We start from the raw sequence: 13,775 nt of genomic DNA, 5'->3' as shown, positions 1-13,775 counted from the left end.
GACAGGACCGCGGTCGGCGCCCACCGATCGTCGGGCCAGCGTCCAAAACGGACGCACTCTTTCCACTCCGCCGCCCGGCAAGATCAAGCCGCCACGTCTTGCCGGGCGGCTGAGGAGAAAGACAGCCACCGCGCATGCGCGGTTCGTGCCGTCTGTGCGATGAAGTCACCCACGCATGCGCGGATTGGAACCGGCAACCCGTGCATGCGCGGATGACCTCACAAATGCGCCGTTTTGCGCGTCATTTCCGGAGCGACAAGGTCGCGGCCGGGAACGACAGGTGCCCGCTCCTAGCCCCCCCGGGTGGGGGTGAATTAGATGCAGGGAGCGGGCCCCGAGGCCGTCGTGTACCTCGGCCGATTTCACGACGGCCATCCCGATTTTTATCGGGAGCTGAGAATACCACCCTTCGGCTGAGCAGGGAGACATATCTACCAGATCATGGCACAACTGGCACAGCGGGCGTATGGAGGAGGACACCCGCTCTCGGCAGCCGTCAAGGTGACGGTCACCCTAAACCTTTCCACAACAGGGTCCTTCCATGCGAGAGTGGAGGCTTGTCCGGAATCTCACAGACCTCGGTGCATCTGTGCCATCACGGAGGCCCTATATGCCTAGGCGGATCAATACATCCATTTCAGTGTGGACCGAGCCCACCAGAATGCCTGGGAAGCAGTGTCCGCCGCCAACAACGGGATGCCCTGGGTACAGGGGATGATCGATGAGATGCAGATAACAGGCTGCTCTACACCAATTGAAAGGGGTTCCACTCGATGAGTCATCAGATGCACATTATACACGTCTGCACCCGATACCAGGGCAGTGTGCACGACGCCTTCATCCTGGCACACCTGCCAATTCCTGACATGTTCGAGACTGGGGGGGGGGTTAACTCCTGGGAGGCAGGGGTCCACTGCGGCCGTGGCTGATGACACCTATCCAAAGGCCATAAACCGATGCGGAGACCCGCTATAACGACGGCCATGCGCTGACCAGGAGCACCACCCCCCTTCCCCTTCCGGCCACCCCCCTTACCGCCTGCAACCCCCTGCCACACTACAAGTGCAGGGACTGGGTTGTAAGTAACAGCGGGTCTGATCCATGGGACGGAGGATGATGACAGCCTGCTCTGCGATGAGCTCTGGTGCTCCGCATCGTATGACAATGTCTGACTCCTGCCCACAGTAGCACTTTCTACCTGGGTGATCCCTGCATGCAAGCTGGCCACTCTATCACACGGTCCCGTCAAATCCCTGGGCTAACAGTGGTGGGGACGGTCGGGGGACAGAGGCAAGCCACCCACAAGGTCCGCTCATTTCCACCCCCACTCCCCAGCCCACCGCACCCCCTCTCTGGCCAGACCAGACCTGCCCACATCCCGCACCCATCTGACAGGGCACCAAGGCAGGTTGCAACAATGTGACTGGTGTGTAATGCGACAACATAATATACAGATTTGTGCCCCACCGCCAATCACTAAACTGTGCCCTGAGCCCGTGCCAACTTAACTGGTGTCTACTTTTCTGCTTACTGGCCCTAACACTATGTCCAGGTAGATCCCCAGATGGTTCATCAGCAGTAGAGGCGGCCTGTTGTGATTCCCACCTGCGACCTGGGTCCCCGTTGGCGGGCGTCTTCTGGGGCGACTGGGCCTGGTGGCGTGGTGCTACCCTGTTCTGCCCGCTGCCCACCAAATGCACCCGGGTCAGGAGGGGAGGAGCCCAAGATGCTGCGATGTTCAGGCACCTCCCCTGCAGGATTCAACGGCATGAGCCCCATCACCTCTTCCACCCTCGGGGTGCCCGTTGGCCCCCGGTTACTACATGGGACGAGGGTGCGTGCAATGCTAGATCCTGAAGATCACCCATCAACTGGCGCTGCCAGGCCTGGAGGCCTGCTCTGGTCTCGATCAGGGTCTGCACGTTCGCGGCCATGGAGCACAGGGAGTGGACCATCACTGACTGGGGCTGCGCCCATTGACTGTGCCACCACCTTCTGGGTCTGTGCTGTTGTGTTCTATGGCTCCCCTGATCATGAAGACATGCATAGAACATGGGTGTGTGGTTGTAACAAGTACTTATTCTTAACAGTTGGGTAAGTAACCATTAATTCTATGTACAGACAATTATCTCTAAGTTACTGTGGAGCTATGGTGAGATACAACCGTCTTGTCCGCCCTGCTACCAAGTGGCTCCATCCCGTCCATCCCCCGGTATAGATATATGGCACCATGTGTGGCATGTGCCACCTATTGGCAAGAGGTCACAAGGTATTGTTATGGACAGATATATACATTGGTGCAACTATGTACAATTATATACAGATATTCATATGTGCATATCACCACATGTGACTGCGCCATCTCCCTATGGGACTGGGCCACCTCCCTCTGTATCTGCGCCACATCTACCAGCGCCTGGGCAATGCTGCCGACATTCCCAGCGATGAGCCGCTATGATTGGGCCATGGTCAGAAGCGCTGCTGTGATTTTCAGGTGACTCTCGCACATGGCTGCCTGTGAGACGGCAACCCTGCCCTGGGCCTCGACCAGCGCTTGCACAGAATGCTCCAGACTTTAGATATGCTGATCCATAGCCACACCCCTTGCCCCCAAGGCCTCCACTGCGGATGCCACCTGTGTGGTGTTGGCCTGGGTGGCACACATGATGCGCACCACTTCCTGCTCCTACATGCGATTGGACTCCTCCAACAGCACCTGCAGGCAAAGGATACTTGCCGACAACCCCTCATGTAATCCTTGGCTCTGCAACTGCATCTCCACTATGGATGGGACTGTCCATTCCGTCTGGACGGCAGCTAGTCCCCGGGGTTGGCCTGCCCTCCAACCGTCCGCCCCCTCAGATGTTCCTATCTCCACCTGCTGTACTGATCAGCTGTGTGGTGCACACCAGAGAGTGTCCCAGGAGTCTCTTCACTAAAGTGCCCAACCAAGGTGAGTGTCTCTGGGAAGGTGGAGGATGTTGGTGATAGCTGTGATGGGGAGTCAGTGTCAACATCGGATTCGAGCTCCGGGGTGTTATGTGTCTCGGGCTGCCGTCCGAGCTGCTCTTCTCGCCACTGCTTGGCTGACGGGGGGGGGGGGGCATCGCAATAATACATCCTATGGGCATATGGACTGAACAGGATAAGTATCAAAGCTGAAAATCAGAGCATTAAAATGTTTTGGTCACTGTCCGTGTGGAGTTTGCATATTCTCCCTATGTCTGCGTGCGTTTCACCCCCCAACCCAAAGATGTGCAGGTTAGGTGGATTGGCCACACTAAATTGCACTTTAATTGGAAAAAAATAATTGGGTACTCTAAATTTATTTAAAAAAATAAAAATGTTTTGGTGAAGTACATATCTTACATCGTTCATCCTTGGCCCTTCCTGCCATAGCATCCATAGAATCCCTACAGTGCTGAAGGAGGCCATTCGGCCCATTGAGCACTAACTCTCCAAAAGAGCACCCTACCTAGGCCCACACCCCCCACCCTATCCCTGTAACCCCACATAACCTGCACATCTTTGGACACTAAGGGGCAATTTTAGCATGGCTAATCGATGCACAGGATGGAGGAACTGGAGCACCCGGAGAAAACCTATGCAGACACGGGTAGAACATGCAAACTCCACACAGTGACCCAAGGCTGGAATTGAACCCAGGTCCCTGGTGCTGTGAGGAAGTAATGCTAACCACTGTGCCACTGATCCACGGACTTAATCAGACTTAATCGGGGTGGAGGTGGGAAGATGGCAAGATACCTCCCCCCCCCCCCCCCCCCCCCCCACCCCCCACCCCCCACCCTCCACCCACCCAAATCGAGGTTTACAACAGGTTTGGTCAGGCATGAGGCAGTCGAGGGGAGCCCTGTGGGAGAGCAGAGGTAAGTACAGTCCTCATAGCACGTAGACGGACATGCTCAAGCAGTGCCCTGGCACTGTCTCGGAACAGTGTGACAGTGCCAATCTGTCTGTGCCAACCTGTGCCGGGGGGGCAATGCTGGGAGAAATCCCAAGTGGGAGCCCCATGGGGGTTATGTTGATGTGTGGTGGCCAGGGGGAAAGCAGAGAGCGAGTGGGAGGGTTGCCAGTGGTGAATGACGAGGAGGGTCGTTTCCGATGATGAATGTCAGAGGGGGGGGGGAGGGGTAGAGCCCCCAAGTCCTCCATGGTGTGGGCTGGGGGCCATTCCGCTGCAGCACAGGTCAATGCATCCTCTAAAGATGGCGCCCCCATCAGTGTGAAGCCGGTTGCCAGCTCTATGAGACACTGCCCCGCCAGAGTGATGGCATTAACCACGTCCACTCATTTCTTTATGGCAAAGAGGCTCACCATTCCGTGAGAAAACTGGTCTGTGCAACTGGAGAGTTACATTCCAGCTTTCTGTCTGAGCCTGACCCAAATTCTAGGAAGATTCCACCCTATGTTCAGAACAGCACATCACTCAAACCAGCTGAGCATTTGGATTACAGGAATTAAAAAACTGATTAAAGTTCAGGTACTTTCATGCAAGTTTTTAAATGTATTCACGAGATGTGGGCATCACAGGTTAGGCCAGCATTTTTCGCCCATCCCTAATTGTCCTTGCATTGAGTGGCTTTCAAGGCCATTTAAGAGTCAGCCACATTGCTGCAGGGCTGGAGTCACATGTAGGCCAGGCCAGGTAAGGACAACAGATCTCCTTCCCTAAAGGACATTAGTGAACCAGATGGGTTTTTTTTACGACAATCGGAAATGGTTTCATGGTCATCATTAGATTTTTCATTCCAGATTTTGATTGAATTCAAATTTCACCATCTGCCATGGTGGGATTTGAACCCTGGGTCTCTGATTTCCAGTCCACTGACAATGCCACAATGCCACCACCTCCCCGTATATTTGCTCGCTTTTCAAACCTGCTAAATTTTCTCTTTTATTTCAGGTTTCCAGTGTTTGCAGGTCTTCCCCCTGTACCTTTGTCAGGATTATGCTCACCATACACCTCAAATGCTAAATAGAATGTCGATTATCTGGCTGTCTATCCTGGGAGTTCGGGAACACCATGAGGAGGGGAACCAGCAAAGTGTTGATGCTGATCCCAAACATGAGGCCTTATCAAAGCCATCGAAGTTCCACCGAAATACTGTAGAGGGAGGCATGAAACAGGAATGAAGTTGGCATTCGAAGCACAAGCATTAGGAAGAGTCGAAATGCAGATCAGTGCTGAATAGGATATAAATGGGTAGACACAGAAGTTATGCTGCAGCTATACAAAACGCTGGTTAGACCCCACTTGAAGTACTGTGAGCAGATCTGTGCACCGCACTTCAGGAAGGATATTTTGTCCTTGGAGATAGCGCAACGCAGGTTTACAAAATTGATATCTGGACGACAGGGGTTGAGTTACGAGAAGAGATTACACAAATTAGGTCTGTTTTCGCTAGAATTTAGGTTAAGGAGTGATCTGATCAAAATATTCAAGATTTTTTTTTTGTTTGTTTGTTTTTATAAATTTAGAGTACCCAATTCATTTTTTCCAATTAAGGGGCAATTTAGCATGTTCAACCCACCTACCTTGCACATCTTTGGGTTGTGGGGGTGAGACCCACGCAAACACAGGAGAATGTGCAAACGCCACACGGACAGTGACCCAGAGCCGGGATTGAACCTGGGACTTCGGCGCCGTGAGACTGCAGTGCTACCACTGCGCCACCGTGCTGCCCCGAAATATTCAAGATATTAACAGGCAAAGATAAACTACTTCCACTGGTTGGAGATTCTAAAACTAGGGGGTATAGTTTAAAAAGTAGGCTAGACCATTCAGGAGAGATGTTGGGAAGAATGTCTTCACTCAAAGGGTGGTAGAGGTTTGGAACTCTCTCCCGCAAACAGCAGTTGATGCTGGAACAGTTGTTCATTTTAAATCTGAGGTAGATGGGAATTTATTCAGCATAGATATTAAGGGATATGGGCCAAAAGCAGGTGTATGGAATTGGATGACAGATCAGCCATTGTCTCATTGAATGGCGGGACAGGCTTGAGGGGCTGAATGGCCTCACCCTGTTCCTAGGTCCTTAATTTAACAAATCTACCTTTATTCTCAACTGAGTCCAGTAGTGTGCTACAGTACACACATCGCTGAGCCTTGCCTCTCATTCATTTCCATTATTTATTTAACCCATTTTATCAGGACTATTAATTTACACAAATTGGCTGCCACATTCCCTACATTACAACTTTGAAAGTTCTTCTTTGTCTGCAAAGTGCTTTGGGACATCCTGAGGTCATATAAGTTGCTATAGAAATGTAAGTTCACTCCTTTCTTCATTCATACGCTTCACTGACTTTTAGACGTAGAACATACAGTGCAGAAGGAGGCCATTTGGCCCATCAGGTCTGCACCGAACCACTTAAACCCTCACTTCCACCCTATCCCCGTAACCCAATAACCCCTCCTAACCTTTTTGGACACTAAGGGCAATTTATCCTGGCCAATCCACCTAACCTGCACGTCTTTGGACTGTGGGAGGAAACCGGAGCACCCGGAGGAAACCCACACGGACACAGGGAGAACGTGCAGACTCCGCACAGACAGTGGCCCAGCAGGGAATCGAACCTGGGACTCTGGAGTTGTGAAGCCAGAGTGCTAACCACTATGCTACTGTGCTGCCCTTAGGGTTGACAGCCCTCCTGGAATCTCCAGGATTTGAAGATCAATCTCCCTTTGTGCAACTCTTGAGAAAAATCATCAGGACATTAAAAAAGATTGGCTTTGTTTGTCATTTTCTTTGAACGTTTCTCTTTACCAGGTAAGAAAAATGTTGAAAATAGGGGAATAAAGGCTGTTTGCCTGACAGTCAAGCATCATCCAATTGGACAACGAGTCTTATTTCATCGAATTTACAGTGCAGAAGGAGGCCATTTGGCCCATCGAGTCTGCACCGGCTCTTGGAAAGAGCACCCCACTTAAGCCCACACTTTCGACCTATCCCCATAACCCAGCAACCCCACCGAACCTTTTTGGACACTAAGGGCCAATCATTTAGCACAGCCAATCCACCTAACCCGCACATCTTTGGACTATGGGAGGAAACCAGAGCACCAGGATAAAATCCACGCAGACACAGGGAGAACGTGCAGACTCCGCACAGACAGTGACCCAAGCCGTGAATCGAATCTGGGACCCTGGAGTTGTGGTGCAACTGTGCTGCCCACTGTGCTACCGTGATGCCCACTGTGCTACCGTGCTGTCTTGTTGCTTTCCGATTGGCAGTAGTAAAACTGTGCATCACAAGGATGGCTGACTAGTGGCTGCAGCGTGGGGTCCTGTCAACCTCCAGGAATAAATTTAATCACAGTTGGCAACCCCACTGAAACCCAAGTTAGCAGGCAAAGGGACCTGGCCCAACCATTTCCACTCAGCCCTGGCCCCTTAGATCAACAGCTGAGGCAGGTCGAAACCTGTGGCCTACTCCTGATGCAGACAAGATCCCACTCTGAGAAGAATCCCAATCCAGATGGAATCACACTCGAAAACATAATAGGCTAGAAGCTCCTATCTACCCCTGCCACATTCCTGTGTAAAAACAGTGTGCAGGCAAGTGCTAAAAATTCCCGTACCATGCCTGTTAAACAGAAATCATTATTCAGACACGATTCCAAAGCTAAATCTGAATTCCAACAGAATTTTAGTTCACATTTTTCAGCGAAATTGCAAGATTCTCGTGTTTACAACAGGAGGAACAACTGGCAATGAAACAATGTTCATCCCAATTCACTTCACAGGAATAAATGTCAAACGACATTGGACAATGAGCCACACACAGGCAATGGTAGGGTAGGTGTCCAAAATTTTGGTCAAAGAGGTCGAGTTTAAGGAGGAGAGAGAGGCAGAGAGTCTGAAGGAAGAATTTCCAGAGCTTGAGGTCCAGGCAGTTGAAAGTGGGGCCATCTATGGTGGGGTGAACGAGGCTGGGGACACACAAGAGGCGAGAATTGGAGGACCAATTGGAGGGGAAAAGGGATTTAAGAGAGAAGGAATTGTCAAAGTAAGAAAACCATTGCACTGTGGCCATATCATTGTCACTCTGTGATATGCCAGGTAAATGCTGATTATAGAGATTGTTTACATCTCCCATTGTAAAAATACATCTGTCCTACATCTCACACCACAACACTCTTTGCTGCTAGCACGGAGCCTGTTGTAGTGTTAAATTGCAACGTAATTAATTTACTTAAAATTGGCGAGTGCCCCAGGGCTCTGTATTATAATAATTAAGCAGTGTTCATGCTAATGAGCTGGAGGATTATTTGAGGCAGACGCTTACACTAATCCCGGTGTGTTTAATTACCATGAATGCTCACTATCCCAGTTTTTATGTGAAAAACAGCCAATCTTCCCATTCACAAAACTAACTGAGCCAAGTGCAGCATCCGATAGGGGCTGCTGACTGTAAATGAATAAACTTTATGAGGGAACGTCAAGGTAACATAAAGCTTGTGCAACTGTGAGATTAGCAGCTATTGGTTGTACATGCAAAAGGTAGAGGAAACTGGGGACTCTCTTCCCCCTAAAATAGTGATGGCAACCTAGGCTAGTGAGTGGGCCGCATGAGTGACCCTCCTTCATCTCAGTGGGCCATATGATTGAAATTGGGCTTGTTCACTCCCCATGACCCCATGAATAAGATTCAATACATTTAACACATGCTGAATATTTCATAATGAGTTATAGAAAATGCTGAATCATTAATGGGACTATTGCCAACTTAAAATGGTAAAAACAAAATAAATATTTGCACAATGCGCAGAGGGAGCGCACGGCTCTCACAGTCAATGTTGTGAGCGATCAGCACGCACCTCACTTCACTCATCCTGGTTTTATGTCTGATCACTTCAGTCAAACTGGTAGGAAAATAGCTACATGGTCGGAGACCAGCGGAATGTGGCGACCCTGCGCGCGGTCAACGGTCAACAAAATCCCTCGTGGGTCGCACTCAGAACCCAGGTGGGCCGCAGGTTATCCACCATTACCCTAAAAGCTGTTGAGGTTGGGGTGTTTGTAGCGGGAGGGGGTGGGTGTGGTGCATGTTAGGTTCAGTGAAAATTTTAAAGCTCAGACTTACAGATTTTAGTTGGGTTAGGGGCATTAATGTTTACGGCACTAAGGCAGGTAAATGAAGTAAATACACAAAGTGCCACAACATTACTGAATGGTGAATCCATAGAATTCCTACAGTGCAGAAGGAGGCCATTCGGCTCATCGAGTCTGCGCCTACCCTCTGAAAGAGCGCACTCCCCATCCCTACACCTGTAACCTAACCTGCACATACCTGGGCACTAATGGCTCGATTCTCCCAAAAGGGAACAAAGTCCCCAAGCGAGCGCGTTTAGCCACGTTTCTCAGCACTTGCAGTTCCGAGAAACACATGGCTATTCAACGTGACTTGCATTAGAAAAGGGGCCTGAATAGGGAACTTGCAGCCGAGGCCGCACATAGCCCCATATTGTTCATTGGGGAGATCCGCTCACCAGAACTCCCCATTGTAGCGAGAGATCGGGACACCATTTATAAATGGCACCCCCATCTCCAAGGTCCCTGAAACAATCCCCAAACTCCCCCCCATAGCCCAACCCCCCAACACCCAAGCCGGGCAGCCCCAGCCCAATCACACAAATAAAATGTCAGCTTGGCACCTTGGCAGCGCCAACCTGTTACCTAGTCAGTGCCCATTCCAGGTGGCACCTTGGCAATGCCAGGCACCACCTTGCCCAAAGGGCAGGCAGCTGGGGCCTCTGATCCTCTGGTAGACCCCCAAGAGTACCGATCCGTCTGGTCCCCGTTTGTGGAGATGGGTGCTGAATGGCACTGGCCCGAGGTGTCTGAGGCGAAGGAAGTGAATCCCAAAGCCTCAGCTACCTCTGAAATCTGCATATTAGAGTAAGGCTTACTGCCTCACTCTAATATGCGGATTTGCTAAAAAGTGATCCAGCCCATTGTGGGCAGGATTCAAAGCGCAACACCCCAGGAGATTGCATTGAATCTCGTGAGGCGTTGTGAGCCGGGTAGATCGGGAGCAGGCTCTGCCGGCTTTAATCGGCCGCACTGTGCCGCAGCGAGCTGCTTTTCCAGCACAGCGTGGCTGGTCGATTGCGCCCAATGGGGCAATTTAGGAAGGCTAATCCACCTAACCTGCTCATCTTTGGACTGTGGGAGGAAACCGGAGCACCCGGAGGAAACCCATGCACACACGGGGAGAATGTACAAACTTTACACAATCACCCGAGATGGTAATTGAACCCGGGCCCTGGCGCTGTGAGTCAGCCGTGCTAATCACTGAGCCACCGTGCTGCCCTGAAATAGGCTCGAGGCGCATGCTGGCCCACTCCTGTTCCTATGTACTGATTGGATGTGTTACCAGTGGCCACTGCAATGCACTCTTCCAGGATTGATTCCCAGTGTGTACTGATTCAACTAGGGCTGGACTGCTCACACTCAAATGAATTTTGCTCTCATTTGGTAGAGTGCAGAGATCATAGAATTTACAGTGCAGAAGGAGGCCATTCGGCCCATCGAGTCTGCACCAGCTCTTGGAAAGAGCACCCTACCCAAGGTCAACACCTCCCCCCATCCCCATAACCCAGTAAACCCCACCCAACACTAAGGGCAATTTTGGACTCCAAGGGAAATGAATCATGCCAATCCACCTAACCTGCACATTTTAGGACTGTGGGAGGAAACCGGAGCACCCGGAGGAAACCCACGCACACACGGGGAGGATGTGTAGACTCCGCACAGACAGTGACCCAAGCCGGAATCGAACCTGGGACCCTAGAGCTGTGAAGCAATTGTGCTATCCACAGTGCTACCGTGCTGATCTTGGAGAATTTTGGAGATTGGCAGAGATAATGGAGCAGGTGAAGTCATGAAGAGATTTGAACACAAAGGTCAGATTTTGAAAATCAAGGCATGAGTGAACCAGTCACAATGGCGATCACACATCAATCATCACGCAAACTCACACATGGAAGCACTTGGGTTAGTCAATTATGGGGTGTCGGTGGCGTGGTAATGTCGCTGGTCTAGTAATCCAGAGACCAGGGGTGGGATTCTCTGTCCCGCCACACCCATCCCGGCAGCTGGGCAATGGGGTTTCCCATTGTGGTCACTCCCACGCCGTCGGGAAATCCGCGGGCGTGATGCGCTGCCGGCGAAGTGGGGGATCCTGCCCAGGCAGAATCCCGCCCCATGAATTTAAATCCCATGATGGCAGCAGGTGAAACTTCAATTACATTAATAAAATCTGGAATATAAAAGCTAGTCTCAGTGACGGTGCTCATGATTGTTCTAAAAAAAAGCATCTGGTTCTTCAGGGAAGGAAATCTGCCACCCTTACCCGGTCTGGCCTACGCGCAATTCCAGACCCACAGCAATGTGGTTGACTCCGAAATGGCTGAGCAAGCCACTCAGTTCAAGGGCAATTAGGGATGGGCAATAAATGCCAACGTTGCCAGTGCCATCCCCTGAAAGGATAAACTTTTAACATCTTTTGATGTGAGCAATCCTAGAAGTGAAGGCAGAGGTGGTGTAGGGGTGGGGGCTACTCATTCTCACAAGGATTAACTCTCTCACTCTCTTGTTATGCTGCAGGTATCTGGTCCCTGGAGTATAAGCAAGAGCTGACCAGCCCATTGTGCATCGCTGTGAGCCACGGTTACACCGAATGCCTGCAGTACCTGCTCCAACGGGGAGCCAGGCCCAATATGATTGTGGGGACCAAGAGCGCACTCCACGTAGCCTGCGTGAAAGCGCATGCGGACTGCACAGAACTACTACTCGAGTATGGGGCCAACCCTAGATTGCTGACCGAGGAGGGACTGACCCCGCTGCACCTCTGCGACACCACACAGTCTTTCCGGTAAGTGATGTTGGTTGGAGCATGTTGAATCACTGCAGTGCAACATGGTGACACATAGAGGGTTAAAAGGAAAAAAATTCTTACATTTAAATGATCCCGGACCAGACCCCAACAGTGGTTAGGATACTGAACATAAATCCCAATATTTTATTTTAATTTTGGAAGACTGTGAGGAAAGGATAGCTCGCTCCAGGAGTGATTAAAAAATTTTTTAATTTAGAGTATCCAATTATTTATTTCCAATTAAGGGGTAATTTAGCATGGCCAATCCACCTAGCCTGCACATCTTTGGGTTGTGGGGGTGAAACCCACGCAGACACGGGGAGAATATGCAAACCCCACACGGACAGTGACCCAGGGCCGAGATTGCACCCAGGTCCCCACACTGTAGGCAGCAGGGCTAACCCCTGTGCCTCCATGCTGCCCCTGCTCCAGGAGTGATTTCACGCAAAATAGGGATATGGATATAAAAACAAACATTATTACTAACACAGTATTAAAATATCTTCAACATCACACAGGACAATAGCTTACAATTACCCCTTAAACAAAGATAATCAATATAGTGACACAATAACCCTTAACTGCTATCTTTATTCCCACTCATACAATAAAACCATCTCAGGTCCCAACCCACGAATCCACTTTTCAATACAGTTAGCAGACTCAGGAATACTTGCTGTAAAGAGGTGGCTTGGACACGCCACTTTGAGAAAAAGAGGTCATTTGAGACTGCTTAAAAGAGAGAGACCCAACACCATCAGAAAATCGCAGAATCTCTGGCTGTATTCTTCAGAAAAACGTTCTTAGCTCACCTTCCAGCCAAAAACTAACACTGAAAACACCAATACCTGACTGCTTCAGCCCCTAGCTCCTCCCATTAACTCCATCATCTTACAATCCAAAAATATGCAGCTAGGTGGATTGGCCATGCCAAATTGCCCCTTAATTGGAAAAAAAGAATTGGGCATTCTAAAACTTAAAAAAACACCTTCATCATCTTACTAAGCTGAACACAATATTTCTAAATATCTACTCCTGAGGGAAACTTCTCAATATAAATAAAAGTCCATTAGCCCAAACGTTTATGATGCTTTAATTGCACCTGTCTCCAAAAGGCCACCTGTCTAAACTAACAGGGGGAGCTGTGAATCAAATACATTGGTTCAACAACCTGCCACTCGGTTCAATTCAAGGTCTGAGTCTGCAGCCGGCACGCGAACATCCCATTAGACAAGGTGTTAGACAAAGCCACCCTGAACTTTTACTCAACGGGGTCCCTCCAGGCGCTGAGTAGGGACCTGTCTGGGATCTCACGGACCTTGGTGTACAGGTGCATCCGTGCCATCAGAGGCCCCATATGCTCAGGCAGCTCAATACATCTACTTCAATGTGGACTGAGCGCACCAGGCTGCCTGGGCAGTGGGGATCGCTGTCATCGATGGGATGGCCCGTCCAGGGGGTGATCGACGGGATGCATTTCACCCTACGGCACTGCCGGATAACAGATCCCTCTACACAAACTAAAAGGAGTTCCACTCAATGAATATCCAGCTAGTCTGTGACCATCAGCTTTGCATCATTCATGTCTGTGCCTGATACCCGGGCAGTGTGCACAATGCCTTTATCCTGGCACACTCGACGATTGCTGACATGTTCGAGATGCCCCACTGGTTGGAAGGTTGGCTCCTGGGTGACAGGGATCCACTTCAGTCGTGGCTGATGACACCTATTGAGAGGCCACAGACTGATGGGAAGACCCGCTACAACGAAGCCCATGCGGCAACCAGGGACGTGATCAAGAGGTGCAGGGTGTGGGCCAATTATGGTTCATGGGACGGAGGATGATGACAACCCGCTTTGTGATGAGCTCTG

The 13,775-nt window shown here is 50.5% G+C and overlaps 1 protein-coding gene across 1 annotated transcript in view; it reads left to right on the top strand.

The window, feature by feature from the left end:
• The window catches only part of LOC119962413 (ankyrin repeat and SOCS box protein 18-like), a 48,249-nt gene that overhangs the window by 24,124 nt on the left and 10,350 nt on the right, over positions 1–13,775 (top strand). The window contains exon 2 of the mRNA XM_038790371.1: positions 11,633–11,900. Within this exon, the coding sequence (XP_038646299.1) occupies positions 11,633–11,900 (268 nt within the window). The remainder of the gene's footprint in view (positions 1–11,632; positions 11,901–13,775) is intronic.

Source organism: Scyliorhinus canicula, chromosome 2, assembly GCF_902713615.1.
Source record: "Scyliorhinus canicula chromosome 2, sScyCan1.1, whole genome shotgun sequence".
In the NCBI taxonomy this organism is placed as follows: Eukaryota; Metazoa; Chordata; class Chondrichthyes; order Carcharhiniformes; family Scyliorhinidae; genus Scyliorhinus; species Scyliorhinus canicula.
This window is presented reverse-complemented; position numbering and strand designations above follow the sequence as displayed.